This window comes from Mastigoproctus giganteus, chromosome 6 (assembly GCF_048544385.1).
Source record: "Mastigoproctus giganteus isolate SK-2022 chromosome 6, ASM4854438v1, whole genome shotgun sequence".
Lineage (NCBI taxonomy): Eukaryota > Metazoa > Arthropoda > Arachnida > Uropygi > Thelyphonidae > Mastigoproctus > Mastigoproctus giganteus.
In genome coordinates, this window is record NC_143580.1 from 150049843 (window position 1) to 150076984 (window position 27142).

The 27142-nt window shown below is 36.5% G+C and overlaps 1 protein-coding gene across 2 annotated transcripts in view; it reads left to right on the top strand.

Annotated features, from left to right (window-relative positions):
- The window catches only part of Marf (Mitochondrial assembly regulatory factor), a 495171-nt gene that overhangs the window by 183911 nt on the left and 284118 nt on the right, over nucleotides 1–27142 (top strand). For both annotated transcript variants that reach the window (XM_090376530.1, XM_090376532.1), the window contains exon 8: nucleotides 11865–12018. In XM_090376530.1, the coding sequence (XP_090232656.1) occupies nucleotides 11865–12018 (154 nt within the window). The remainder of the gene's footprint in view (nucleotides 1–11864; nucleotides 12019–27142) is intronic.

Genomic DNA, 27142 nt, shown 5'->3' on the forward strand with positions numbered 1-27142 from the left:
ACTCAGCATGAATTTTAAGGAAAAAGTTTAATGAATATTAGTTGCTGCTCTTGGAAGTACAGGCCAAATAATAATGCATACTATGTGCTCAATGGTAAAAGAGAGAAATACAGTTGACTCAGTGCTTGTTCGCTATACAGGAACTTCTTGACTTATGGAAATTTGACTTTATGTAAGTTTTTGCCAGCCGGTGCAAACTGAAAAAAATATGGAAACGTATTTTGCAAAATTTTGCTATATTATTAAGCTATTTATCTCTCTAAAAGGTCATATTTATAATGGAAATTGCATACACTTCCATCTTTATCATATGTTCCTGTTATAAGAATCAATTTTGAATGCTTTTCTGATATTGTTCTTAAGCACGTTTCTGGAGGTCACGACCAAAAACACAATAAAAACAATTTGCAATTTCCAGTTTATTGGGCTTTTCTGTTTGCGCAATCTATTATAAATGGGTAGTAAACTCGATCTTATTGCATTTGTGATAATCCCTATAACTAGAATTCTGTGGGTTTTTTTACATTACGGTATTATGGTGAAATGTGTTCCCCTTCACTATAATCTTCAATCATATAAAAAGCATAAATAAATTTTCAGAAACTTCTCTTCATTCCTATTTACATATTACAATGGTGAAGGCAAAGAGACCAACAGAAAGTGCAAGTGCTGGCAGTGCTAGGAAACAAAACAAAATTTATTTAGAAATGAAGATGAAAATGATTAAGATGTACGAAGCAGGACAAAGTTTGTCATCTATTGCAAAGGATTAGGTCTCGCTGCTTCAACAGTGAATACTATTTTAAGGGAGAGTGTGCGTATAAAAGAACATGTTAAAGAATCAATGCATTTAAGATCAACAGTGATCACAAAACAGCGTTCAGGTGCTATATCAAAGATGGAAAAGCTATTAATAATATTGATGGAAAATCAGATTCAGAAGCAAGTGCCCATGAGTCCAATGGCCATTCAAGCAAAAGCAAGAAGTATTTATGAAGATATTAACGATAAGTACAGCAAGCCCCAAGCCACGTTCGTGGCAAGGATCGGGTGGTTTAATAGGTTCAAGCATCACGCTGGTTTCCACAACATTAAAGTATGCGGTGAAGTCGCCAGTGCTGATTCTGCAGCTGCAGAGAAATTATGTGATGTTGGAAAAAATTATCGATGAAGGTGGCTATTCAACGCAGCAAATTTTTAAAGTCGACGAGATTGCTCTGTGAAAAAATGCCAGCTCGAACATACATTGCCAAAGAGGAAAATATAATGCCAAGTTTCAAGGCTTCAGAAGATAGGGCCACACTCTTGCTTGGGGCTAATGCAGTGGGAGATTACAGATTAATACCACTGCTTGTGTACCATTCTGGAAATCCTCATGCATTTAAGGGCATCAATAAAGCTACCCTACCCGTACATATCTGATCGAACCACAGAGCATGGATAACAATATCTCTCTTTGAGGATTGTTTAAATGCTGCTTCATTCCCGAGGTTAAAAAATATTGTAAGACAACAATGTTCCTTTCAAGATTTTCCTTCTATTAGATAATGCTCCTGGACATCCTACACATCTAGATGATTTCAGTTCAAACATGAGAGTCATATTTCTACCGCCAAACACTACTTCACTCATCCAACCTATGGATCAGGGTGTTATTTTGAATTTAAAAGCATACTATTTACGCACAACATTTGCTCAGGCATTGTCTGCAGTAGATGGTGAGAAAAATTTTACGTTAAGAGACTTTTGGAAATCTTATAATATTTACCACGCCATCTTAAACATTAATAAGGCCTGGGCAGAAATTACTAAAATATGTTTAAATGGTGAATGGAAGAAAATATGCCCATGGCACGTAAAAGGCTTCGAAGGGTTTGAAAAAGATGAATCATATGAAGAGGTTACAGATAAGATTGTAAAGGTTGCAGAGCTACTTCAGTTGGAGGTTGTTGCCAAAGACGTCGAGGAGTTAATAGAGGAAGAAGAGAGGGAATTATCTAACGAAGAACTTATTGACGTGCAGGCAGTGATAGTGAAAGAAGAAAATGCTGACGAAGTTCAAGATGAACCAAATGAGGAGCCGAGACGCTTCATCACCAGAGAGATGCAATGGCAATTTCGTGAAATTGCATCAGCAATGGCTAGGTTTGAGAAGATGGATCCTGACAGCAAATGATTTTTAAAAGTTAACAGAGGGGTGAGTGATATGCTTGCTTGCTACAAAGAAATCTACAATGAAAAGAAAAAAGCCACTGTCCAGTCATCCATTATGTTCTTTCGTAAGGTTGAGCGATGACCCCTTATAAATCACCACAGCTGTCAACCACTGCAACGGCATACTTATCAGCTGAAGACATCGATTCTGGCAATGATGCTCGAGAGGTAAAACTTACTGATGTTATGCCTGTTTCCTCTCTTTGTAATTTTATAATTTTTAAATATTTTTAAATTGCACGCTTTAATTTTTCCTGCGCAAGAGATAAAAAATTGAATAAATAATTCTATTCACATGTTCGTCGAACATTTCTTGTTTGATTCAATCAATTCAGCGAGCACAGTTGCGAGTGGAGCACAAGCATGAGAAAAATCTCGACTGATGTCAAATCTGACTTATGTAGAGGTCTGCTGAATGCAACCGTTACGCTAATCGGGGAGTGGCTGTATAGCACTCTATATTTTTTGATACTCTCCCCCAAGATTGTGCTCTGGTTCTCACCGGAATAGCACTGCTCACTCCAAATGCCCTGGGATGGGGTTACCTATTAGGTGGTGTTTGTATGCCTGAGAGACCCATCGAAAAGAAAAGAATTTTTTTTAGTACTTTTCAGCTCAATTTTCCAATCAGCTGTAATTCAAAGTTTGGTGCAACAAAGTATTTCCAATTTGTGACAAGGAGACATTTGAAAATGTCTCTATTGCCAAAACTTATTTGCTCCCATGGATAACTTACATCTCTGTGCCAATTTTCTTTAGCTGTTTGTATTGATATAAATTCCAGTGTCCATGGCTATAAAACACTATGGTCACTCAATGCTTTAGGTGAAAATATATCAAAGCAGTCACTGCACCATTTCTTGCTTATTACAAAAAATATACACTTTGTATTTCACTCCACCCATTGGTGTTATTGAAAAGGGAACACCTGCTGGAGGAGGGAGGTGCTAATTAGCTAAAGTTTATTGAAGGGTTGTTTTGAAGACTAAATGCTCAAGGCATAATACATTATGGGTTGAAATTAACTATATAATATCAGTGTAAATACACCATAGTTTACCCATAAATTTAACTATATACGTAGTGTAACAGCATCGTTTAGATTTTCTCATATTGTGGCTACCTTCACAATGAGATACCAGATATTGCACAACTTCAAATAAATAATGCTTCTCTAGTAGAGGAGACTACTGATGTTTATTCTCATTGGGTACCACCACCACCACCACCAAGATGCGTTTTGGAGCTTGTTGGCTCACTTAAACTTATGATAACGATAATATTTTGAAGACTAAATGCTCAAAGCATAACTCATTATGAGTTGAAATTAACTATGGTGTATTTACACCGATATTATATAGTTAATTTCAATCCATAATGTATTATGCTTTGAGCATTTAGTCTTCAAAATATTATCATTATCTTCACCATTTGGTATCTCTCATATTGTGGAATTAACTTCGCAACCGTGATGGCATGTCTGCATTACCAGGGTACCTGCCCGCCCACTGACGAGTGAGCCAACAAGCTCTGAAAAGCATCTGGGTGGTGGTGCCCACTGAGAATAAACATCCAGTAGTCTCCTCTACTAGAGAAGTGTTATTTATTTTAAGTAGTGCAATACCTGGTATCTCGTTGTGAAGGTAGCCACAATATGAGATAAAATCTAAATGATGCCATTACACTACGTATGGGTAAACTGTGGTGTATTTACACCGATATTATATTGAAGGGTTATTTATAAAACTTTTTTGAGAACTGTCATCTCATGACAGAGTTGCTTGAGCTACAACATCGCTCAGTAATGCTTTTTCACTTCAGTTTTGGTTTATGTATTGATTATGTGCATTTGTGTCCAAGTGCTTGATTTTAGTTTACCATTTAGGCAGTTTCAACCCCCCCCCCTTTTATTTTTTTAAAATAAATCTAAAGGGATCAAGTTAGTCAGAAAGATGTAGAAATGTGAAGTGGAGAGAAATCTATCAGAAAAACTTTTCATTAGAAGCTAAACTGAGCATTCTAAAAAGACTAGATTTGGATTAGTGCTGGATTTATTCTGTATTTAGGGATTTTGACTGATTTGAAAATATACTTTATATATTTAAAATTTCTATTTAAATGCTTATGTTACATTTAATATTTTTATACAGAGAAATAGTCTTTAAAATTTACCAGAAACACTGATAGTGCCAACCAGTTAAATTTATTTACAGTTTATTCAATGGATAAATCTCCCCCTCTTTTTACTATTCACAATTTACTTATCATTCTGCTTTACAGCCCCAGTTAAGAGTGCTAAGTGGGGATGCCTGTAATGAAAACAGAATAAAGTAAGGAAAAAACAAAGTAAAGTAAGGAGAACAGAATAAAGTAAAGCAAGGAGGTGAAAAAACTGGTGTACGTGCCCGTGGTGATCCTATGAATATCATTGTGTATTCAGAACAGGCAGGTCAGAGCTAAATAGCACAAATCCAGCCATTCTCTGGAATGGTGACCATAGACTATCTGACTCTGTGAAACAGTAATTGTTGAGAATATACAGCTCCCACAGACAGCTGATGTGGATCATTCACAATCTTCTTCCTACTTCTATAATTGTAGCTTGGCATGAAGTCACCCTCTGGAAGTATTTACATCTCATAATTCCCCCCCCCCCCCTCACCCAACACTCCTTAAAAGCTACTCTTGAGGACCACCGTAACATATGGTAATCTCCCCCATGCATGCACACTTTCTGGTTTACTTTATTATATTTTAATTTTAATTACTTTATTTCCCTTACTGTTGAGTACAAAATTTGTATTATTATTCATCCTGTACTTGCAACAGCAACAACTATGTGCAATACATTTTTACTTCAAATTCATGCAGAGTAGTGTACTACCTTTAATATTTCTATAAATAACTTTTATTATAATACTTAACATGTGCACGAACTACAGTGAATTGCATTTATTAGCATACATGTTTGCTGCAATAGTCATTTAATTATTGAATTGTGTTAAAAGATGAAATTGTGTATGTTTTGTACATTTTAGAAGTTTATGGTACCAGTAATGCAAACAGAACATTCAATATAATGTGCGATTGATCTTTTAAAAAATTTAATTAAGGAGACATAAAAAAAAATGCAGAACTAAAATAAGTACTTAATAAGTGTACAAGTTAATGACTTAGGGTCAGATCACTTACTGTTCATGAAAAATTATTGGTGGTCCAGATGCAGTTGGTCAGATAGTGACCACTGTCAAACCCCTAGGCATAATTATGAGAGCATCTTTGAATTCAGGGGAGGTCCCTGTGGTATGGATATGTGACTACTGTTTCAAAACTTCTGATGTCAGTGTTTTCTCTGATCGTGTCAGTGAAATTATTCTTGTAGGAATGGAATCCTTTATTCCACACTCCAATTTAAAATCTCGTCCTTTATCCAAACCTTGTTTTTCCAATAAATGTGCTATGGCTGTTCAAGAGAAGAATGTGGCATATTGAAATTGGCTTGTTTCCAATTCTCCAGTTTCATTTTCTGCCTACACCAAAGCTCGCAACAATTGTAAAGCAGTCATTAATCAGTCCAAACTAGATTTTGAACAGGCTAAGAGTAGAAAACTTGCTTCTTGCCCTAATGGTAGCCGAGTATTCTGGTCTCTTGCTAAAGCTATTGGCCACAACTTTTGCCCATCTCTGCTCCCACCTCTGTCAAAACCAGATGGTTCTGTTGTCACTTCAGCCAAGGATAAAGCTGACCTTCTAGCATCCCATTTTCTTCCAACTCATGTATTAATGATCTTGGTAAAACACCCCCCACCATTCCCAACATGCTCCATTCAATACCTCCTGTGTTCTTCCATCAAAAGGATGTCAGAAGAAGTTTGACAAATCTTGATGCTAAGGAAGCTCCAGGTCCTGATGGTATTTCTCCATTTGTTCTCAAAACCTGTACTCCTGAACTTACTCCTGTTCTTTGCTGCCTTTTTTCACTTTCTTATTCTAAATGTGTTTTTCCTTCTGTTTGGAAATTTGCTCATATTCAGCCAATTCCTAAAAAGGGTGACAAGTCCCTCCCATTCAATTTTCGTCCCATTGCAATTACTTCTACTCTTTCTAAAGTAATGGAGAAATCGATTAACTGCCAACTCTTTAACTACCTAGAAACCTTCCATCTGATCAACGATCACCAGTATGGATTCCGTCAGTGTCAATCCACTGGTGGTATTCTGGCTTATGTTACCCATTTATGGACAAATTCAATGGGTGAAACACAAGCAGTTGCTCTTGACATCTCAAAGGCTTTCGATTGTGTTTGGTATATAGGTCTTCTAAACAAGCTTCCATCTTATGGTTTGCCAACTGTTTTTTTTAATTGGTTATCCAGTTTTCTCTCTCTGATCGCTCACTGAGGGTGATGATAGATGGCTCTCTGTCTTCTAACTTCTCCACTCATGCTGGTGTCCTCCAAGGTTCAGTTCTTTCTTCCACTCGTTTCCTCTTGTATATTAATGATCTTCTTCCATTGACTGGAAATCCTATCCATAGTTTTGCCGATTGAGCTGATTGAGCAGGACAAGGTGTCTCATTTTGAGACACCTTGGCCTGCTCAATCAGCTTCAACTTCTCGAAAAAATGCTACCAATTCCTTAAATGCCGATCTTCAGGTAATTCTCCAGTGGGGCAATGACAACTTAGTTGATTTCAACCCTTCTAAAACTCAGCCTTGTCTTGTATCTCGCACAAAAGGATTCTTCTGCTCCTATGCTTATCTCTGGCGACACTCCAATTTCTAGGCAAAATGATATATCTCTTTCGGGGATTACCCTAACTTCTAATCTCTCTTGGCACAACCACATTACAAATATTGCTTCTTCTGCATCTAAAAAACTTGTTTTTCTCTTTCCCTGTCGGCGTTACTTTTCTTCCAAACAGCTGCTCACTCTGTATAAATCGCAAATCCGCCCTGCCATGGAATATTGTTCCCACATCTGGGGTGGTGCCCCCAAAACCTCTCTCTCTCAGGCTTCTTGATTCCATTCAGAAGAGGGCAGTTAGGTTAATTAATGATTCATCTCTAACAGAGTGTCTCCACTCGCTGTCTCATAGACGTACTGTTTCTGCTGCATGCCTCTTCTATAGATACTTCCATGGGCACTGTTCTTCTGAATTGGCTTCTATAATTCCCGCTCTCTCTTTCAAAATAGTCTGAACACATGCCGTCACCAGCCAACACCCATTCACTGTCCAATTTCAAACTCACAGAACCAACTTTTCATCTTCTTCGTATATTCATTCAACTGCCGTTTTTTGGAATAACCTTCCTTCATACGTATTTTCTGAAAATTACAGTCTACAGAAGTTCAATTCCAATGTCAACAAATATCTTCTTTCGTCTTCTCAACCTCCAACCCAAGCACAGTACTAAGTACAGTGGTACCTTGCTGGTACCTTGGTTTGCGAGCATAATTCATTCCGGAAACGTGCTTGTAATCCAAAGCACTCGTATATCAAAGCTAATTTCCCCATAAGAAATAAGGAAACCCAGATGATTTGTTCCAAACCACAAAAATATTCATGTACTGTAAAAATGATTAATACAGAATACATACATACCTTTTTATATTTTTAATATTTAAATATAATATACATAAAGCAATCGAATTTATTAATTATTGGGTAGGACGACTTTCACTGTCACTAACGGAATCACTGCTATCTGTTGACGTTTTCTTTTTGTGCGACTTTAACAAAGAACCTATCCAATGACACTTGTTTTTGCCTCCTTTTGATGATTTCATGGAAATATGACATTGTATTGTCATTAAACAGATTCATCGCTCGCACTGCCACAGCCTTACTCGGGTGGTGCTTTTCTACAAAATTTTGCAGTGTTTCCCACATTTTACACACCTCCCTAATCTCATTTGAAGAGAGGGATGTCTCCATTTTCTTCTTCTCCTCCTCAGACGAGATCTCCTCCATAACCTCTTGCTGTTGCTCGTGATGCAGATCCATCAGTTCGTTGGTGGTAAACTCCTTTATGTTCCTCCACCATCTCTTGAATGTCGTCCTTATGCATCTCCAGTCCCATGGTCGTCCCCAAGGACACAGTTTCATCGACAACTGGCAGCTCCTGTTCATGAGCAAACCCCTCAATGCAACCAGACCACAGTTTTCTCCAAGCAGAATTGAGGGTTGTCTTGGTGACCCCATCCCAGGCTTTATCGATGATCTTGAGGCAGTTTATGATGTAGAAATGAGTTTTCCAAAACTCTCAGAGGGTAAGGTTAGTTCCTTCGGTCACCTCGAAGCATCGCTGAAATAGTGCCTTGATGCAAAGCTTTTTAAAGTTCGAAATGATCTGCTGATCCCTGGGCTGGAGTAATGGAGTAGTGTTGGGAGGAAGGAACTTGACCTTAATGAACTCGAATTCTTTCAGTAAGTCATCCTCAAGGCCTGGAGGATGAGCAGGAGCATTATCCATAACCAGCAAGACTTTGAGTGGCAGTTTTTTTTTCTAAAATGTATTTCTTCACTGCAGGACCGAAGACGGTGATCTACTCAACGAACAAGATACCAGTGACCCAAGCCTTGCTGTTGGACCTCCACATAACGTTTAACTGGCTCTTCTGCACCTTGCATTTCTTGAAGGCTTGTGGATTCTCAGAATGATACATGAGCAGGGGCTTGACTTTGAAATCATCGCTTGCATTAGCACACAGCAAGAGGATGAGACGGTCTTTCATGGGCTTGTGACCGAGCATTGCATTCTCTTCTGCTGTAATGTAGGTCCTCTTTGGCATCTTTTTCCAAAAAAACCTCGTCTCATCGCAATTAAAATCTTGCTGCGGCATGTAACACTCGGAAATCACGCTTCTGGAACTCGGCAACGAACGCCTCAGCTGCCTTAGCGTCCGAACTCGCAGCCTCTCCGTGCCTCATAACACTATGGATGCCACTTCTCCTCTTAAAGTTATCAAACCATCCCCTGCTCGCCTTGAAGCCTTCTTCGTTTTCTGTAGACGTACCTGGCAGTTTACATGAGGTCGGCATACAAGGCCTTTCCCTTCTCACAGATCAAGTTCTCGATCACAGTATCACCTGCTAGTTGCTCCTCATTTATCCACACCAAAAGCAACTTTTCTACATCTTCCAGAATATGTGGCTGTTGCTTTGATATTCTCATGACTCCTTTTGCTACATCTAGTCCCTTTAGTGCTTTCTTCTTTAATACTGAGTAAATCGTTGACGTATACTTCTTATAAAATCTTGCGATGGCAGCCACTTTCATACCGTGTTCATGCTTCCCGATGATTTCCTTCGTAACTTCTACCATAATCATCTCCTTCTTACTGTTTTTCTTTTCAACCCTTTTCTTCACTGGGGAGAAGAAAACCATTTTCGTAGTGTACAGTTAATAAAGAACAGTCACTACATTTGAACGCAAAATAAAAAAATGCTTTACGCACATACACGTGGTCACAATGCTAGCACGAATGTTGACTACAGTGTTGACTACAATGTTGACTGTATACGAATGAGGTATGCTGACTGAGATCAAGCATGCGAGACGATTACCCACAATCCCGATCGGCATGTGATCACGGGACACTTGGCAGACAATTTTTAGGGAATAATGCACAATTACAAAATGAGGAGGCATGCTTGATACACATAAACAAAGCTGCGCGCGTGTAGTAACTGAATAAACAACACCGTAAAGGCAGAGATACACTATTAACACCTCATATTCTACTAAAGCACATTTCTAGGGGTTACTACCATAAAACAATAAAAACTATTTCCAGTTGCGTTCCTGCTAGTGGAATCTGTTATAAACTGGTAGTAAACTCGATCTAATTGCATTTGCGATTATACTGATAGCTGGAATTGCATTGGCTTTACGTTATTATGGTGAAATGTGTTTCCTCTTCACTGATATAAAAAACATAAATACATTTTCAGAATTTTCTCTTCATTCCTATCGTGTTGCGTTTCGGTTGGGGTGATTCTGCGTTCGACTACCATTTCTAGTAAACACAAAGGCGAATTCGGTTCGTGTTATATAAGATATCGTTCCCCTATTTATAAATCGTGTATGATCGAATTCGTGTAGTGTAAACACTTGTTATACGAGGACTGACTGTATTCGTATTGCAAGACCTCGCTCGTTTATCAAGTTAAAATTTATTAAAAATTTTTGCTCGTCTTGCAAAACACTCGCAGACCAAGTTACTCGCAATCCAAGGTACCACTGTACTATCGATTGTAATACCTCTCGTGTTTGGGGTTTACATAAAAAAACATTTTTTTTTTTGGACATTCTTTAGATACTGTTTAATAAATATCACACCTTGGATATTTTGAAAATTCTGAAATAAGCTTTTCTTTTTCTCATTTTTTGCATACTTTTTTTCCTTTTAAGTTCCAAAAGACTTCTTACATGTAAATCTGTATTTTTCTCCAAATAATTTTCTTGCACTTCTCTTTCATAACTTTTGTTTTTGAGTGATGTTTTAGATTTGTAATATTCTTTCTGATATGCTTTATTACGATCTCTACAATATGGGTGAGATGTGTTAAATTCCCTTTCATTTTTTTATTGCTCATATTTCTTGCAGATTTTTATATACATTTATAAAAAGACAGCTTTTTTCAAATATTTTTTTCAAATAATTGAAAAATAGTTTTAAAAAAATATTTGAAAAAAATTGTGTAAAATGACAATTTTTTATATATAAAATTGACTACAAAACAATGGGTAATTCCAATCTATTCCATTAAAAAAATACAGTACTTAGATCTTAATATATGTTATCCAATTAAAAAATTTGAAATAATAAAAACAAAAGGAGATAAAGTAATTGTTCACATAAATGAATTTGAAGTGTTTTTACAAGATAGATTCAACCACACAATAACATGTAACAACATTGAAGATTACAATAAAATAAAAATGAAATAATTTATAAAGGTATGGAAAAAGTAGAAAAAAATAAATTTATTAAAAAGAGAGACTTTTTTAGTCATTTTTTGCTTAAACTTACATATGATGTAGCCGAGTGGTCAAGAGTGCTAGTGCAGTAGCACATGCTCTTTGAGTGGATCGGGTTTCAAGGCCATGACTGCTAAATATGATTAATATTTGTATTGATTGATTTATTGTAAACTCTACTGACCTGGTAGTCATGCTGGAGTATAACAAGAATATTATTATTTTAATTTTTTAGGTTTATTTTAGGAAAATGAATGATTTTAAGATGAAAATCATGCTCTTTGCAGATGACCTGCATATGGGGGGGGGAAGAGAGAGAGAGAGAGAGAGAGAGAACAAAACAGGGGGGGGTTGCTATGCAAAGCCAACTCAGTGTTTATGCAAATATATTTATTTTTTTAAATACAGTGATATATAGTCATACTTAACGTATGTGGTATGAGATTCTTATTGGTATTCCTTTATTTCCCATCACTGTTAATAAGCTTGTTGCTTACTACAAAAAGCTCTGTTTGTTATCCTTCACACCACTTTCATAAGAATAATTTTTCCTAACAAGTTGTATGCACACTGCAGGTTTGCCAGCACTGTTGTACGATATTTCAAATCTTAGATAATAGCAATCTATTTATGAGGATCTTGTTTATTTCTTTGATTTTGAAAGGTACGAAAACAGCATATGGATCGGACAGTCAGTTTTTTGGTTGATGAACTGAAAGTTGTAAGCAGACCACAAGCTGAAGATAGAGTTTTCTTTGTATCAGCAAAAGAGGTACTACAGGCAAGATTACACCAACAAAGAGGATTGCCACCACATAGTAAGTTAAGGGTTCTGCTGTTTTTCAAAATTACTGAACTACATACAGTGAAAAACTTTATTATCCACCATGCATGGGGAAATAAGGGTGTTCTATTTATCTAAGCTCACCTGAGGAAACTAATAGAAAACAATAGTAAAAGAAAAATTTTGCATGCATATCAATGTAAACCATATTGTAACCAATAAAAAGTACAGTTTCAGATCCCTTATCCAGAAAGCTTGGGACTAGAAGCTTTCTGGATTTTGGATCCTTTGCAAGAGAAATTAGAAAATATGCTAAATAAAAAATTAAAATGTTATATTAGGATTTACTTTATCTAAAAAACTTTAAGATATTCAAGTTTTAATACCACTATAATGAGATAAACTGACTAAATGTCAGAATATAAAAACTAAGATAGTTTATTTGCAAAATAAAAATATATATGTTACTTATAAAATCCTAAATACTAAGTGTAATTGAGTGTTAAAAAGTATATAAAAAAAGATACTGGAATCTACATAAGAGAATTATAAATATTGAAATACACTAACATAAAATATATTGGAACCTCAGTATGGGGATTTGGATTTTTTCCCCTCTCAAAATGTAACTACTTTTTACAGTGAACATTATTAATTTCAATATGTATTAATAATGAAGTGCAACACTCATTATAATGAGTGTGCAAGAGATATCTTTAATACTCACATTATAGCCTGAAATAAAATTTTCATGGATTTTTCTAATTTTTAATATGAATATTCAATGACCTAAATTAGCATTTTTATTGTGAGCAATTTCATTTCTGCGTGTGTATGTGGGTTAAATTATATTTTGAGATGCTCTCCCTTTCTGTCCCTCTCCTTGCCAGCTCACTCCATAGGATTGACCTGGGAAGGAGAATGGGAGTAATGAGTGCATATTGTTTTACTACTAGCAAATGTGTGTAAACTGTCCATGTCAGTTGTGGAAGGAATATGTTTGTATTTATTTGTTGTTTTTCACAACTGAAAGCAAAGGATTTTTAAAATTTTTATATTTTTTTATTTTCATGCAGTGAAGATGATAAAGTTTATTATTATCTTTATTCGTGACATGGGTAGATTTTTGGTATATCATGCCTGCCATCCTGATATCATACAAGTAGCTCATCAACTGTCATCACGCCAGGGATCTCATCCTTAAAACAGTTTTCATTTAACAACTGTTTTAGTCATTGAAACAGCCATTTAACAGCTATTTGAAACAGAATATTTGTTTGCACTGTAAACATAACTGTTCCAGGTTCTTCCTCTGAGAGTGGCCATGTAATTGCTGTCTGACAGCATAGCTCATGACAACAATTGTTCTTTAATAGGAACCCTTGTTTCCTAACTCGTCTTTGTTTGTTGGGTGAATGGTGGGGTGACAATGACCACAAGACATGTTTTTATTATAAGAAACTTTGCACACGTTGCAAAGCAACTGGAGAACCAATTGCTCTATAACATATTGCAGTTGTTGACTTTGATTTTTCTTTTCGACTGACTCTTGTTATTTTTCTACAGAGTTTTCACACACTTTCAGTGTGTTCACTCATAGCAATGCTAATTGAGAGGGGTGATGGTGTTTTTTATTTCTTTGCCAGAAAACCTGTGTGAACTGTTTATATAGGAAATGATATTTTTATACAGTATTTATCTTTTGCTTTTACCGCACAAAGGAACATAACAATGTTCCTTGTGTGTTGCCTGCCACACAGGAGGAAGAAGAATTTGACTTTTCAGATGAATTATCTTTTGCTTTTACCACAGAAAGGAACATAACAATGTTCCTTGTGTGTTGCCTGCCACACAGGAGGAAGAAGAATTTGACTTTTCAGATGAAGAGGAGGGGACAGCTGCTACAAAGAGCTCATCCGTTGCAGCAAGATGGAAATAGAAGGAAAAGTCTACAACTGATAATTTAAATTTGATTGTAAAGCTTTTAATTTTTTTATTGAAAATATATTTCATATCCAGACAGCTGAAAGTTAATAAAAAAGACAGTAAAAATGTTGTTAATTACTATATTAATTTTTATTGTGGGCATTAATTGATAGCCACTTGCAGAATTGAAATGGCAATGCATTTTGAAATTTTGCGTCATGTCAGTAGCTCATTAATGATTGCTGTATATGGTGCCAAGCTGTACTATTCAAACCGCAGCACTAAAAATGGCAAGAAGACAATATAAAATAAAAATTCTACACTTACATGATCAAAAACACTTACATGATCAAGTACTCAGAATGTAAGGCCACTAACAGTAGTAAAACAACAGTCGACCATAAACTTGTAATCTCAATTAATTTATCCACTCAAAAATTCTAATTCAAATAATATGCTTCAAACTGAAACAGTGATATGTAAGATATGAAATCAAAACCAAAAATCAATTAATATTATACATCTACATTGGAACTTGAAGTTATTTTTCCAACCTGTGATATTTATTTTCATTACACACTTGGGGCATTCTTCACAAATGCTTAAGCCTATTGTTACATGAATTGGCACATAGGCAGATGCAGAGTGCCTAATACTTAAACATGATTTTTTTTTTTAACAGATGTAGTTCTCAAATTCCCAAAGGAATTGAATGCAGAACAGAAGTCAAAAATATACTGAAGGAATATTAAAATTCATATTTGCATTAAATTGATAGCCATTTTAATTTAAGGTTTTTTTTTTTTGCTGAATGTCATTTGTAATTGTCACAGCTATCACTGTGTTAACAGTGGCCCAAACAGATGATATGCTGCATAGAGGAAGAGAAGTTATTAGTACAGGCAGCCCCTGTATAACATAGTACTTCTACAACACGGTTTTGCTCTAACATGATAAAGTGTGGCAATCTTCACAAAAGAGGGGCTTATATAACACGGTTTTGCTCTAACATGATTACAGAATTGTGGCAAACTCACATAACACTGTATTTTTGAGCTTTTGTGCGTGGAAAAACTCTGCTATTATGTTGGATGTAATTTTTCAACATTTCCATTCTTTTTTTGTGATTCCCTGCTTTTGGCTCACTTGGAAATTCCCATGTTAGATTCTGTGCTGTTATACTTGTGGCAAAATTTATATTTCAAAGTTTTATTACTATTGGATAACGTTCCAGGTCATCTGAAAGATTTAAGTCATCCAAATGTTGAATTAATGTCCCTACCATCTAGTGCAACACTTGAATTGATGGAAAATTGAAGTGATGGGGGGCATGGAAATATTTTTCAGTTGGGACTGTATCAGAATCATAGCTTTATCGCTGAAAGAAGTAAAACTGTCAACATTAAATGCATGTTGGAAAAATGTATGGCCAGAGTCATTTCATTCAGGAAATATGGTCGAACTTGACAGAAAACAGAATCCATGCGTAGTAGCACTGGCTAAGTCGGTAGGAGAGGAAAGTTTTGATGATATGATTACTGAGGCCCTCGTGGGTAGCACAGTTGGTAGAATTGCAGTCATCCCCACGCTGGGTGGAAAAGATCTAAGTTTGAATCCTGCTGATGTTAGGAGGACTTTTTAATAATGTGGCTGAGTTGGTCGATCTTAGATGAGGGTAGCATGGTTGTTTCTCCCAGAAACTCTGATTTTATGTCCAGAAAAATAGAAAATCGACCTCAGAACATTCAATTTGAACACACAGAGCAACATAGCCTTAGTCACCAATGCTCCTAAAAAAAAAAATAATAATAATAATATTACTGAAGACGCTAAAGAATTACTGGTATAAAAGACGCTGGCAAAGCGGATTTTGTGAAAATGGCATCAGAGGCAAATTAAATAAATTCAGAGGATGATAGTGCAGAAGAAAATTCCGAACTTCCAAATTTACATCAAACAGTATTATATGGAAAGGCATAGAGTTAGCCGAGCAATTGGAATCTTATTTTTTGAATTCAGATTCTTCGACTGAAAGGAGCCCAAAGTTCAAAAGGGAGCTTCAAAAATGCTTAATTCCATACAATGAAATTACAAAGATTTATCAAATAATATCAAACAAACCCAGATTAATGATTTTTTAAAGAGAGCAGAAGATACATGTAATCTAGAATGCTGAATTTTTTCAGTTTTATTAACATTTTGTGAATGAAATGATGTTTTTTTGTTAGTTGTCTGAACCTAGCCTTCCTTTTTGAACTGGTTCTTAGTCCCGTATAACATAAGGTTTTTCAGTACACAAGATTTTATAGGAACCTTACTGCCATGTTATATGAGGGTTACCTGTATTATTATTAACCATATGGTGCAAGGAAGCCTGGGCTTTTTCTGCCCCAGCCAAAAAAAAAAATAAATTTCTGAGTTACCCCGAGAGAGAGAGAGAAAGAGAGGGAGAGAGAGAGAGAGAGAGAGAGAGGTAGAAGGGAATCACTAAGAAAGAGAAGAATGATGATATCCAGCTCAGGACCCTGGGTGTTCCAAGCCCATACTCACCACATTCGAGCCCCTGGGGTTTTGAAAGCTGTCTCTTACACTGATTGTAAAAATTCGACACATCACTTTTCCATTACTGCTGGTTGCAAAAATATGTGTGCAAAATGAACCATGTGTACAATGGCAGGAACCTTGGAAGTCACTAGAAGTCATCAAGTTGTTGTTGTTATTTGGTTTTCAGGAGCATTAGCAACTAAGGCCATATTGCTCCGAGGATATGCGGTGGTCATTCCCTGACCTTTCCACATCCTCCGTATTTGGTGGTCACGGGCTCAAACCCCGTTCTAATCAAGAAGCGTGTGCTACGCACTGCTGCTCCTGCCCACCTAGCTACGGAGGCACTGAAGTCATCAAGGAAGGGCCTTAAATGTGGAGGGAGAATGAGCTGGACAGCAGATATTGAATGCAGCCACTCCTTCAGTAAATAAAAATAAATGTAATTTATTAAATAAGCATAAGAACCATTTAAAATTTTAAGAAAAGATGAATTTGTTTGCCGTTTTCTTGTGGGCAGAGTAACACTAGAGTGGCATCACATAATTGGATTAAAAAATATATATATATATATTTTGTCAAACCTTCTAGGTTTTAGGTCCTTTCAGATTTTGGGATTCCAGATATGAGACCTCCAAATCATATTTTGAAAAAATATCATTTAAAAGAAAAAACTTATTATATATTACTGCAATATCAGTTCAATTTAAACATTTTCATTCTCTTGATCAAAATCACTAAAAGAAGTGCTTTTTTTTTTGTTTTGGTGCTATTTTTCTTGGATTGCTCATACATCAAGAGATAAAATGTAAATATCTAAGTATTCAGTTCTCACAAGCCAATCAGAATGACCGGATCACAGTGGTAAGCTTTATATCTGGTAGGCATCAGCCATTTTCAATCCACTGCAGGATGAAGGCCTCTTCAGCAACTTCCCAGTTCCTTCTGTTTTGTGCAATGGCCATCCATTTACTACCCACAAACTCATGAATTTCATCTATCCATCTCTGCCGCTGTCTTCCAGGTTTTTTTCTATCTCGTCTTGGGTACCGTTCTGTTATTTTCTTAGTCCATCTGTCATCATGTCTTCGAGCTATGTGTCCTGCCCAAGACCATTTTAGTTCTTTAGTTTTGATAAGAATGTCCTTTACTTGAATTTGCTGCCTAATCCATGTTTCTCTTCTTATCTAACAGTCTGATTCCCAATATAATTCATTCCATTCTTCACTGTGTAGTTCTCAGCTTCTCTTCCATTCTTTTGGTGAGTGCTCAAGTTTCACTTCCATAAGTCATGGTGGGGAGTATACATTGGTTCATTATTTTACCTTTCAGACAAACTGGGATATTGCTCTCCAGTATATGACTATATTTCCTGAATGCTATCCATCCAAAGTTTATTCTTCTCTTGACTTCCAGCCATTTATCATTATTACAGCTAATAACTTGTCGCAGATAAGTATATGACTCCACCTTTTCAATTACTGCTCCTTCAATCATTATTTCCCTTTCTGTGACATACTTGTTCATCATTGACTCCTTTATGCGACCAGTCTAATATTCTGAAAGATTCCTCAAGGGCAGCAGTAAACAGCTTCAGAGATATTGTCTCCCCTTGTTGAACTCCTTTCTCGATTGTAAATTTCCTACTGTCTTTGTCTAGTCTAATAAAGGAGGTAGCACTCTCATATATTTTCTTCAAAATCATAATATGTGGGGTATCTATGCCTTGTCTTTCCAGTGTCCGAAACATTGCCTTATGCTGTATGGAGTCAAATGCCTTTTCATAATCCACATATGCCAGGCATAATGGTGTTTTATATTCATTTGCTTTCTCCATTAGCTGTGATATTACGTGAAGGTGATCCATAGTTGAGAATCCAGTGCTAAAGCCAGCTTGCTCTTTCGGTTGATTCTCATCAAGTATTCTTTCTAATCTGTTAGTAATGACCCTTGTGAACAACTTGTAGATGTGGGATAACAAGCTAATTGGTCTATAATTTCCAATTTCTGATTTATCTCCTTTCTTATGCAGCAAAACTATGATTGCATTATTCCACTGCTTAGGCATCACACCTTTTCTAATGCACTTTTTGAAGAGCCTTGCCGGTTTTTGTGTTATGTCTCTTCCTCCCAATTTTAACAACTCTACAGTAACTTCACCTTCCCCCGGGGCTTTCTGATTCTTCATTTTCTTCAATGCAAGTTCTACCTCATCAGGAAGAATATCGGGTATGTTGTATGTGTTGCTACTTTGCAATCCATCTTCCCCACTCTGGCATCATTCCCTCGCTCCTTGTATAATTTTCTATAGTAGTCTTCTGCTATTTGAATTATGCCTTCTGGTGTTTATAAGTACACCATCACTATTCTTCGGTTTCAGTATCATTTGTCTTTCTGTATTACTGCTCATGGCTGCTGATTTAAATCCTTTGTTTACCCTTAATGCTTGTTCTACTATTCTTGTGTTAAATCTTCTTATGTCCTTTCTGAGTCTCTTTCTAATGGTTTTGCATAACTCAGTATACTCAATTTTCTCCCTGTCAGTGCCTGTTCCTAATAGAGATGCATAAGCATCTCTATTAGGAATTCGCATAAACTCATCGTATTATTTCCTCTGCATTAAAAATTTTGTTTTCCATTCTCAGCGTTCCTCTCTTCCAAACCAGTTCGGATATGTGCTACAAACAGTCAGCATTCAATCACTGTCTATCTTCAAACTTCCTTTTCTCATTTTCATTTATCTCTTCTATTTCAATTTTCTGAAACTTCACTTCACATGTACGAGTATTTCCCGAAAACTACAGTCTACAGAAATTCAAGTCTAATGTCAAAAGGTATCTTCTGTCCTTTCAGCCTTCAACCTATGCACGGTACTAAACACTATAGGCCCTAATATATTTCGTGTTTTTGGTTTTCATAAAAACAATCCAATTTTTCATAACTGAAAAATGAGAAGTAATAATTGCATCTAGAGATAATCACTTTTTTTTGTTAAAAACAGATAAATGTTTTATTATCAGCATTTAAATAAATTACAGTACGTTTGAAAATTATATTAGCAATGCTTCTCCAGAAACTTTGAGAAGCAATGCTAAATCCAGTACTTTTTTTTTTAAGCTGCGTTTTTTTTAAATTGAATTTGTTTAATTATTCAGTTTCTTTTAAACCTTTTTAAGGACTCTGGAGATATGGCTTGCCGAGATTCTCCCAACTTCATTTGAAGGATCCCATTCCAGTTAGATGAAAAATGTAGATATATGTATATAAGAGAATTTCGCTTTGTTTCCCTCCACACACTTTTTTTAACTTTATAAATGGAATATGGGGTGAAAATTATTAACACATCTTTAAAAATGATAGTTATACTGCTTTGGACATCGTATTTCTTATTAGGTATTTCTCAAATGGATTTTCGCCATAAGCCATAAATGTAAATTATTACTTTTGCCATTGCTTTGCCCAGCATAAATAACACCCCGGCATTCGCTTCAGAGAGACTTGGTAATGCGCGAGCATTATTTAAAGAATTTTTAGATGAAGTTTCAATAATTAAAGAAAGAAAATCGTTTCAACTTACATATTTCAGCAGTTTATTGGCACCATCTGGAAAGGATAATTATAAACCAGGAACATAAATGTCTCTAAGACCGTGAGTTTTTACACACTTGTCCATTGGTAGAAGATGAGAAAGATGTATGTATGACGTCATCTTAGACTAAGATTGAGAGCAAAATGGTAGGCAGAAAAAATCATGAAAATCATTAATAAGAACTCATTCAGAGAACTATAAGCATTTAATGCGATCTTGATCTTATGAAAAACTTTTATTTTCCTCTAATTTTATGCCTTTTCACTGATCGCTCTTAGGCAATAACCAAGAAGTTTCTTGGGTTACTCTTCTGTTTCCCCCCACAAAGAGATAATCACCCTTCCACATGATAATCTTCTTCAACTAGATAAACTAGATATAAAATGAACTAATGTTTAAATAAATTTAGTATTCCATTCGGGTTCTGACAGGTCAACTCTTACTGTGAATATCCACATTTTGCTCTGAAGACATGAGCACCCAAACAAACAAATGATCATTAAATATTTAGAAGTATGATCTCGATTTCTCTCTTTGTGCGACAATTTGTTTGGTTAAATGAATTTCAGTGTGATTTATATATCTAAAGTGATGATGATAGGAAGGAAGCTCATTTAAGGTGAAAAAGTTTTAACTACCTTGCTAATGATATAAAGATTAATATAAATTGTTAATAATATATACTGTATAATATAAAGATTACATTTTAAAATATAGGAATGGTTTCCTTGATAAAAAAAAAATGCAAGAATAGCTGTTAGTAAGTAGGAATGCTTAATTGCATAGGTTACAAATCTAATAAACACAGGTTTTCATTTATTTATAAATAAAAATAAATAAATCTTGCTATCTATTTACAGCAAAAATTAATAATTTTTGTGAACTAACATAATAGTTAAGCTGCAATACCCAAGAAATCATTCCTGAATGCTTCCATATTATTAATGCAAAAAGAGTTTATGAAATACACTGAGTGATCACTAAATTATGACCACCTACCTAATATTTCGTAGGTCCTCCTTTTGCCCTCAGTACACCAGCTATCTGACGTGGTATTTGATTCAACAAGATGTCGGAAGCGTTCGGGAGGTATGGCCAACCAAGCTGTATGTAATGCAATCAGCAATGGAGGTGATTGGTGTATCCAGACTCCTGATACGCCTTTCCATAGTGTTCCACAAGCGCTCTATAGGATTGATATCGGGGGAGTTCGGAGGTCAATCGATATGCTGGAATTCAGAACTGTGTTCCTCAAACCATTCCTGCACATCAAGTGCCCGATGGCTCGGCGTCCTCATGTTGATGACGCCAAATCCGTACACGACCATCCACGGTGTGTGGAGTAAATAACGTGACTCATCTGACCAGCACACCTTCTTCCAGTCTTCTAATGTCCAACTGGCATGCTCTTTGCACCAGGCGAGTCTTAAGCCGATGAACCTTGGTTAGGAGAGAATGCCGTAGGGGTCGTCTGCTGGTATAGCTCATGCATGCGACGCACGGTCATGCCAGATATTGTTCCGGGTTGGCCCATGTTGTATTGTGTAGTCAACTCTTGAACAATGCTGCGACTGTATGAATCGTCGGACCCGGCACTCACCTCTAACATCAACCTTTGCAGTTTTGCCATTTTGACGCCAGTCCGGTACACTTAAACTAAGGTGGCTCTCGAACACCCCACCAGTTCAGCCGTTTGGGAAATTGAGGCATCAGCTCTTCGAGCACCCACAATCTGTCCTTTATCAAAGTCCGATAAATCTTTCCTTTAACTCGTCACGCTCGGAATTTTACTACTTACTGAACCACTGACATAGGTCGATTAACTCCGCACTCTCGTACCTCACGTGGTCAATGGGTCGCATTCAGTTTTCATAGGGTGGTCATAATTCAGTGATCACTCAGTGTATATTAAACTAACCAAAGGTCCTTTGTCCAAAAGGTCAGGATCGTTCTAATGAAACATGCACTCCTAAAATAAAATCCGATCAGTTAGTGTATAATCTTGCTGCCTTTACTCTGCCAGATAATGACTTGAGGAAATCCGAGTAATGTGTATGAGGGGTCATTGTGGAGGCCATGTTATGTCAAGGAGCTGAGTATATTCTTGCTTTGTGTGTGCACCATATACAAAAATGTCATTACGTCATAGAGAATGCCTCTTCATCCCACATTTTCTTTAGTACTGAATATATCATGAATAGTCAAACTGATAGAACAAATTTATCTGCGAAAAGATCTAAATAACCTAAACACTTCCTCATTCATTTCACAAATATACGTGGTCTCAGTTCCAATCTCCCTTGTGTGTGTATAGCACTTTTGATATATAAGCATCTTCCTCCTCACACCGGGTGGAAAAGACCTGAGTTCGAATTCAGTCAATAACGGGAGGAAGTTTTATGGGCTTTTTTAACAACAATGTAGCTGAGTAAGTCGATCTCAGGAAAGGATAGTGTCGTTTTTTTTTTACCAAAAGCTCGGGTTTTTCGTCGAGTACATCAACCGCAGAACATACGCAATTTACAAGCATATTATATACGGCGAAATATGGCCTAAGTTGTTGATGAGCCTAAAAGCTCTACAAGAATTTCCAATCTCAATGACGTCTATTTTCTTTTACAGTCTGGCAATGCCACATACTTTTTCTCAAGGAATCCCAATTATCGGTTGATTCAACCGCTGCTCACCTCAGCTGTCCTAATAATTCGCTGTACGATTCCATTTGCTCCAAAGGTGGTACTTGAACATATGTCCACTCTGATTTTCCCTGTTTAGAGATTAGTAATTTCGAATCTTCTCTGGCTTAAAATTCTACCCCATTCTGTCAAACTTAACTACTGCCTCTATCAATCTGCCCCCCCCCCTCCAAAAAATAATAAGGAACTGAGCGTTGAAAAAATAAATGCTGATATAACTCTGTATACAAAAAGTTATTCCATGAGAAGTATTGGAAATAAACTAGGTGTTTCTTCTAAAGGAGTAAACTGCTATTCGACAATTCAAGGAAACTGGCAGTTTAAAGGACAAATCACGATCAGGACGACCGCGTGACACATGATAAGACCATAACATTGATTTCTAAACACAATCGACAGCTTACTACACCTGAAATGTGAGCTGAGTTCAATAGGAACACAGAAACTCCAATGTCTATATCCACTGTAAAACTTTGTCTTAAACAAGCAGGATTTCATAGTCGTGCGGTCCGAAAACCCTTATTAAAACCAGAAAAATTGAAAGAAACAGTTCGTTTGGGCTAAGCTCCACCAACATTGGACACCTGAAGAGTGAAAAAAGAAAGCACTATCGACGGATGAATAAAAATTTTAAATTTTGAATCCGAGATATTGGATCCATCAGTGTTTTAGGCATTCTGAAAACACACAGGATACCTGTTCCCCCTCTAAGCCCCTTACTAACTGTGCATAACTGATTAAGATTTGCCTCTAATTCTTTGTGATCGTGGCTTATGACCACAATGTCATCTGCAAATCGTAAATGGTTTAGGTACTCTCCATTCACATTGATTCCTTTCTATGACCAGTCCAATCTTCTGAAAGCTTTTTCAAGGGCAACAGTAAACAGCTTCGGAGATATTGTGTCTCCTTGTCGAACTCCTTTCTCGATTTTAAATTTCTACTGTCTTTGTCTAGTCTAATAAAGGAGGTAGCATTCTCATATATTTTCTTCAAAATCATAATATATGGGGTATCTATGCCTTGTCTTTCCAGTGCCCAAAACATTGCCTTATGCTATATGGAGTCAAATGGTGTTTTTTATTCATTTGCCTTCTCCATTAGCTGTGACATTATGTGAAGGTGATCCATAGTTGAGAATCCAGTGCTAAAGCCAGCTTGCTCTTTCGATTGATTCTCATCAAGTATTCTTTCTAATCTGTTAGTAATGACCCTTGTGAACAACTTGTAGATGTGGGATAACAAGCTAATTGGTCTTTAATTTCCAATTTCTGATTTATCTCCTTTTTATGGCAGCACTATGATTGCATTATTCCACTGGTTAAGGATCACACGTTTTCGAATGCATTTTGTGAAGAGCCTTGCTAGTTTTTGTGTTATGTCTCTTCTTCCTAATTTTAACAACTCTACAGTAACTTCATCTTCCCCCAGGGGGTTTTTGATTCTTCATTTTCTTCCACGCCTGTTCTGTCTCATCAGGAAGAATATCGGGTATGTTGTATTTGTTGCTAATTTGCGATCCATCTTCCCCACTGCTGGCATCATTCCCTCGCTCCTTGTATAATTCTCTATAGTAGTCTTCTGCCTATTTGAATTATGCCTTTTCTGCTATTTATAAGTAAAAAAGTAAAGTGCAGCCCTTATCAACCCACTGCAGGATGGAAGCCTCCTCAACAATTCATGCTGAGGGAAATGGACCATAATCTGCCACGCTGGTCCAGTGCGGGTTGGCAGATCGACCGTATTCAGCAGTCAGGGGCTTGAACCCCGGTCTACTCAAAGAGCGTCTGCTACTACACTCCTGCTCCTGCCCACTTGGCTACGGAAAGTACATCATCGCTATTCTTCAGTTTCAGTATCATTTGTTTTTCTGTATTACTCCTCATGGCTGCTGATTTAAGTCATTTGTTTTCCCTTAATGCTTGTTCTACTTTTCTTGTGTTAAATCTTATGTCCTCTCTGAGCCTCTATACTGAGTTAGGCTTTGCATAACTCAGTATACTCAATTTTCTCCTTGTCAGTGTTTATCTTGCTCTTCATTTGTCGCCTTCGGTTCATCATAACAAGTGTTTCTTGACAAATTTTTTCTTCTTTGGATTTCTTTTTCCCTATAGGTTTCTTGGGCTTTATCACTTTCATAAAGTTGTAATATTCCTCCTCAATAACTTGGTCCTTGGCAGTCTGTAAAAGCTCAAACTTGTTCTTAAGTTCCAGTATATACTGCTCTTTCTCCTCTTCTGTTATCTCAAAGACCTTCGTATTATTTACTTCAGTTTTTTCCTTTCCTTTCCTACATCTATATCAAGTGTGCATCTTACCATTCTGTGATCACTTCCAACATTTACCTTATTCAGGATGGTAACATCATTCATGATATATCTTCTGTTAGTGAGGATGAAGTCGATTTCATTAGTTGTTAATCCATTTGGACTCTTCCATGTCCACTTTCTGTTCACCCTTTTCTTGAAAAAAGTGTTCATTAATGACAATCCTTGAGATTCTGCAAATTCCACAAGTCTTTCACCTCTTTCATTTCTTTCACCAATTCCAAAATTTCCTATAGTTCCCCTTTCTGCACTGTTCTGTCTTTTTCCAACCTTAGCTTTGATAGTAAATCAAAGAAAATATTTTTTGTCTTACCTCCACAATGAAAATATGTGATTTGTAGGAAATAAACACGCCGATTCCAAAAAATCACCATAAAAAGTCTCTATCATGTCTACATCAAAAGCTTACCATTGCAAAAGCTTATTAAAATAAAGGGATATATACATATAATTGAAGTGTAAAAAAAATTATACGTTCTCAATAACTCATTTCACTTCGTAAAAATTCTCATAAATCATAGTGAAATAGTTATATTTCAGTATTATATAATCAGCATACCTGTAATTGTCCTTAAAGATGTTTACTACTAAGGGATTTTGTCTTGTATTCCTGCTTACTCTCCTTCAAAAGGAACCAGAAGTAATCCCCCCCATCATTACAGGATCCCAACGACCTTGGTACCACTTTTCCATCGTAGAAATGTCTTGATGAAACCACTCCCCTTATTCATCACTCACTCACATAATTTTCAGGGAAAAATTTGAGATGGGAATAGAGAAAATGAATTTTCAACGACATTCGACCGCCCATGTTTTTCGACCACTACCACCTTAAATGATCACCAAGCTGCCAATTCAACCTCCTTTAACTGGTTTTCAAGCACATTGTCTTTCAGGAGTTTCCTAATTTGGGGTGCCATGAAAATTCCTTCTTTAAGTATGGCATATGTTAAATTAGGAAATACACATTTCTCAAGTATGCAAATCCGTTACCGTCTTTATCTAGTCCATTCATGAAATTTTTGATCAGTCCAAGTTTGATGTGCAGGGATGGAAGAAGACCCTTGTTTGATTGCACTAAAGCAATATATTTTACATTACATTGTCGTGGTATGAAGTCCCAATGTTGCACAACATAATGTTCTTCTGTCACACGGCTATCCCACAAACACAAAAAGCAACAATATTTTCTGAATCTCCCCCTGCAGACCTTAAGATCACAACATATGTTCCAACAATAATCCTGATATTTTATAGCATGTAGAACCTTAGACATGCTTTCCTGGAGAGATTGTGCAATGCTCATGGAGTAGAATTTTTTTTACTGTGGTCTGTGCTTGCTAACAGGAGAGACTGCTTCTACAGGGATGGGATACACTTAAACAGACAGGTTTTAAGAATATTTGCTGATGCTATAGAGGCAGTGTTAGGTGGGTCAGAAAACTGCTAGCTTGGTGGGATTTACAGACTAAAAGAATAACAGTAGTCACAGGCAGAGGCAAATTGATTCTTGCACTGCTTCTATTGTAATAAGCGGCAGCATACAGAGCTGGTTGCTGGGGATTTCAAGAGCTGCTGGGAGTCATTGTGGAACAAGTAAATACATGGGATGTGTTAGGGTAACTAAGGGTAAGAACAGGTGCATGTACACCAATGCTAGAAGTATGGTAAATAAATTTGATGAATTTGAAGTGCTGATCAAGATATTAAAGGCAGATATTGTTGGAATATCAGAGACAGATATAAGTAGTGCAGAATTGGAATTTGGGGAGTAAAATGTGTACAGAAAGATAGACAGGGTAGGAATGGAGGAGGGTTATGCTGTTATTTAAGAAACGCATAAGATCTAAGAAACACACAAAATCTAAGGAAGTGCATCCAGTTGATATGGGTGGACAGTGCAATGTTGAGTCAGTTTGGAGTGACATAAGCACTGGGAAAGGGAAAATGAGAGTAGGAGTGTGTTATAGGCCTAATGACTCTGATGAGTATAACGATCAATTGTGCAGAGAAATATTTAGAGTGAGCCAGTAAATCAAAATGTCTTGTAATGGGAGATTTTAATTTTTCAGATAT